Raw genomic sequence first — 4,789 nt, 5'->3', positions numbered from 1 at the left:
TATATATGTGTGTGTGTATATATATATATATATATATATATACATACACACACACATACATACAAATTAGGAATGTGATATAACCAGATGTATAGAGGAAATAAATAAATAGGAGAATACTTATTACTTTATAAAAATAAATTAAAACAATACATGAATATGGGTCTGGACCCCAGCAAGAAAAATCTCACACTATAGCAGGGAAGTTATTTAACAATCAGTAACCCAGCACCTACTCTGTGCTAGGCACTGTTCTGTGTGCAGGGGCTGCAAAGATGAATAAGCACACGTTGGTCCCTGTGTTCAAGAAGCTTCCAGTTGAGTCAAGACACACACAAATAATGATACAGACTGTTCTGCAACATGTTAACTGCTATCCCAGAGGTAGGAAAAAAGTGCTGTCAGAACCTGAGGAAAGAGTGGTGCCATGGGAGTCTGGGAAGGGCTCATATTGAATGTATTATTTGGGCTGGCTCTGGGAAGGTAGGCAGAGAAGGAAGAGAAAGGCATTCCACGCAGAGGGAACACCATGTGCAAAGGCAATATGCTATGCATAATCTATATGTCGACTTCATTAAATCCTCTCTAAAAACAATGCAAATAGATAATATGCTGCTTTTGAGAGAAGGCAATAGTTCTTAGTATCATCCTTTCCTTCTTCTATCATGACAAAAACTGCTGATAGTTCACATTAAAATGGTAGGAGTATCTGGCAGGAATCTACCAAGATTGATTCTTCCTTAATCAGTTGTCATTTGTCTTCTAAGCAAGTTATGCCATTTGTCTTCTAGGTAAGTTATTATGAAGACTATCAGTAAAACGTAAAGATGAGGATAAGCAATATATTCACCAGTTGGCAGGGGGCTGAGAATCTGTCCTTGGGGGGGGGGGGGGGGGGGGGGGGCGGTCATAGGAAAAGGTCTATTTAAGCAAGCCTATGAAGGACAACTACTCAAATGAGGAGGTAGTGCCAGGCCTGTGTGGTTCAGCAGCTGAGCCTTGACCCAGGTCAACAGGTTAAGGCACATGGTTGGGTTGCAGGCTCAATCCCCAGTAGGGGGTCATGCAGGAGGCAGCCCAACAATGATGTTTCTCTCTCATTGGTGTTTTTATCGCTCTCCCTGCCTCTCTCTCTAAAACTCAATAAAAACATATTTAAATAAAAATAAGAGGTGGTAGGTTTGTAAGAAGCTAAGTCTTCCTCTAAAGTCCCAGGAGCTAGCTGTTTATGTGTCCTCTGCTTATAGACAGAGAATGAAATAGAGCATAGCAGACATTCTGATATGAGTGATCTTAATTTTGACCACTCACCAAAGCCTGATTCAGAGACTGACAGATGAATCTGATACTATACAGAAGGTCATGTGTATGGGTAATTAAGTCGACAGTCACATCTCTCAAAAGAATTCACTCTCAGTCTGCAGTATAGGAATTTCACTATCTTACTGAGGCTATGAACTGTGTGTGGAAGATGCTTTGTTTGTTTTCCCTGAGGTTCTTACAGTTTGGATTAGAAGAGCTAAAGGAGCAAAGTCTGGAGAAAGACAGATCCTGACTTAAAGGTATATTCCTTGTGGCACTTTGAGCAAGCTACTTAGCAACTCTAGCTAATAATACCTACTTCACAACATTGTTGTAAGGATTAACCAGTTTTAGTTTTCCTTCTTAATTTATCACATTTTTAATTGCTCTACTGTACTCTGAGAATCAAGATACAAGTGTTAACATCACTGAAAAATCTCACTTTACACTGTATGCTTTTAAAATAATTATATTTTACTGCCTAGTGTTCTCAACATACACGGAAAACTGAAAGGTTTAATCTACAAGAAGCTTACTGTTGCCCAAACTGTAAAGTAATTAATATGTATTAATAATTAATAAATTATAACTAATCTATAATTGAAAGCATAGTTACAATGGAAATTATATTTATTTTAATCTTCATTTTTTCCAGTTATTAATTTAAAATATCAGAGATCTATAATAATAAAAGCATAATATGCTAATTAGACCAGACATCCTTCCGTATGAAGCCGCAGTGGTCGGGGAGGAGGCAGAGGCAGCAGAGGCCCCTAATAATAAAAGCATAATATGCTAATTAGACCAGAGGAGGCAGAGGCGGCAGAGGCCCCCGCCCCTTGCACGAATTTCATGCATCGGGCCTCTAGTAATAGTATATTGAAGCTAGAAAGGCCCTTAAAATAATCTGTTTCAATCCCTTAAGTTGACTAGTGCAAAACTAAGGCCTGGAGAGGTCCAGGGACTTGACCAAATATATGGTACCAAGTGTAATGTTTAAAATGTTTTGTTTTCAGAATTGCAGCAGCTACAATTAGCATAGCCGGATAATTGCTAGAACTTAGTATGAATAAACCTGACTATGACTTCTGGCCACTCCACGATGTCCTCTTCTCAACAGCCACTCAGCTCTGGCATCTTTTATGGAGTCAATCCATCTCATATTTGGTCTTCCTCTTTTCCTGCTGCCTTCTATTTTCCCAGCATTATTGTCTTTTCTGAAGAACCCTGCCTTTCGTTATGTGCCTGAAGTAGGGCAGCTTCAGTTTTGTTATTTTTGCCTCCAGTAATGTTTCAGATTTAATTTGCTTTAGGATCCACATGAGATTAATATTTAACATAAGGAGAAAAACCAACTTTGAACATAACCATTTTAATGTAGATTACAGTAATGTTTTGTTTTCCTTCACTGAAATAACAGCTAAAAAAATAAGTCTTCTAAAGTATATCTAAAAAATAAGTCGTCTACAAGTACCATGTGATTTCACTTATATGTGAAATCTAATGAACAAAATAAACTAACAAATAGAAACAGACTCATAGATACAGAGAACAGACCGACAGCTGTCAGAGGGGAGGGGGATTGGAGTTCTGGGTATAAAAAATAAAGGGATTAAGCAAAAAAAAAAAAATCAATCACCAAAAAAAAACAAAACACCCTCATAGACACAGACAACAGTATGGTGATTACGAGAGGAAAAGGGATGGGGGAGGTAGAATGGGGTAAAGGGGGGGATAAATGGTGACATAAGGAGACATGACTTGGGGTGGTGAATACACAGATGATGTATTATAGAACTGAACAATTGGAACCTATATAATTTTATTAACCAATGTCACCCCAATAAATTCAATGAAAAAAATTAGAAAATAAGTTCTAAATAAGACTTCTAAAGCTTTTGAAAGTTAGCATCATAAAGTAGGAAAAGCAAAGAATCTTCAGGTTGAAACCCAGCTTGGCCCTGCACAAGTTACCTGCTCAGCTCATTTCTCATCTCAGAAATGGGGCTGTGACTACTAAATGGGTCTGTGTAGGAAGATTTCCATTATAACAACTGTGAAGGAGAGCCTGGCACATGGGAGGAACGCCAAATCTGTACAAAAGCTAAATATCCATTAAATGGTTCTGGAACTAAGGAAAAAACCCACTGAACTTTGGGGTAAATAATTCCAACTCTTTGGCATAAACCATGCCCCAAATTGCTGTATTTTGTCAGCATTCTCCAACATCTGCAGGGACAACATTAAAGTTATAGTTAACATCTACAGAGCCCTTACATGGCCAACCACAGCCCTAACCTCTCCTCATTAATTATTTAATCCCCAGAAAGCTGTGGCTAGTTTATCAAGCCACGTACAGCTGAGGAAACAAAGCCTTAGGAAGTTAAGAAACTGCCCGACACTAATCCTCACGCGATGGACGGAGGTTCTGAGTTCAGGCTGCCTCCGGTCGTTCCCACTTCTCCACAAGGCCTCAATACACAACTTCTAAACTTAAAGCCCAAATTCCTCTCCTTAGCGTTGCAAGAACAAAACCAAAAAACAGTACTACTAAAAGTGTGTATTCTCCAAGAACTGCATTAGGCATTTCAGATCAGAGCGAGCTGAAAGTCTGAACTGGAGAAGAACAAGTGGGATTCTGACCAATAACACCATTGCGCTCTCAAGGATAGTCAGGGCGAGTGTAAAGATCCCCCACGTCCTTAGTTTATAAATCCTGTTCACGAAAAAGGGCCGCGCCAGGTGTCTGCTGGCGATGCAAAAGACCGCACCATAGTCTAGTCTCCATAGGATCTCATCTGAAATATATTCTGTACTTGACTTTCTTTGGTGCGTTTCACCTCCCTTAGTCTTGCTTCTCCCACATTTTTTTAAGTGGGTCGAAGTGAGCATTACAGAATGGCGAACAGTCAAGTAGAAGGGGACAATGGCAGAGGAGCCCCCAGATCACAGAATCTGAGGGAAAGTGAGGAAGAAACTCGAGAGCCCCGAACTCCTTCTTCAGAAACCGCGCCGGCCTCACTACCGTCGCAGTCTCGCAGGGGGCCCCCCCGCCCCGCGAGTTGAGGGGCGGAGGCATCCCAAAGGCCGGCGCGGAAGGATCCAAAGCGCGCAGCATCGCTGGTTGCTAGGATACACTGCTCACCATCTCCTCCAATCAGCACATACTTCTTTGCGTCCAATCATAGGAGCGGAAGAGCAGTAGTCGGAGGTGAAAGGTCACGCTGCTTTTGGGCGGCCATTTCTCGTGGTCCGTGCTGGGGTAGGCGCTCCAGGCACCAGGGACGGACAAGAGCTGGGTCGGCGGCGAGTAGCCTACAGCATTTGCTCGTCGTCGCGATGGTAAGGAGGAAAGAGAAGGGATGGCGTCTCCAGAGAGACGGGGAGAGAGAGCGCGCGCGCTCGGGGGCTCCGCGTCGCTGGGCCTGGTGGTTGGTTCGCGCCTTTCCCATTCATCCGCGTGAGGCGCTGCGCGGGCGGGCGGCAG

The 4,789-nt window shown here is 42.1% G+C and overlaps 1 protein-coding gene across 1 annotated transcript in view; it reads left to right on the top strand.

Annotated features, from left to right (window-relative positions):
- The first annotated feature begins 4,502 nt into the window (after positions 1-4,502).
- The window catches only part of SNRPF (small nuclear ribonucleoprotein polypeptide F), a 6,652-nt gene continuing 6,365 nt past the window's right edge, over positions 4,503-4,789 (top strand). Inside the window, exon 1 of the mRNA XM_005882364.2 lies at positions 4,503-4,644. Within this exon, the coding sequence (XP_005882426.1) occupies positions 4,642-4,644 (3 nt within the window). The 5' untranslated portion in view covers positions 4,503-4,641. The remainder of the gene's footprint in view (positions 4,645-4,789) is intronic.

Source organism: Myotis brandtii, unplaced genomic scaffold (genome assembly GCF_000412655.1).
Source record: "Myotis brandtii unplaced genomic scaffold, ASM41265v1 scaffold708, whole genome shotgun sequence".
NCBI classification, from domain to species: Eukaryota; Metazoa; Chordata; class Mammalia; order Chiroptera; family Vespertilionidae; genus Myotis; species Myotis brandtii.
Note: the sequence above shows the minus strand (reverse complement) of the source record. Positions and strands in the feature narration are given on the sequence as shown.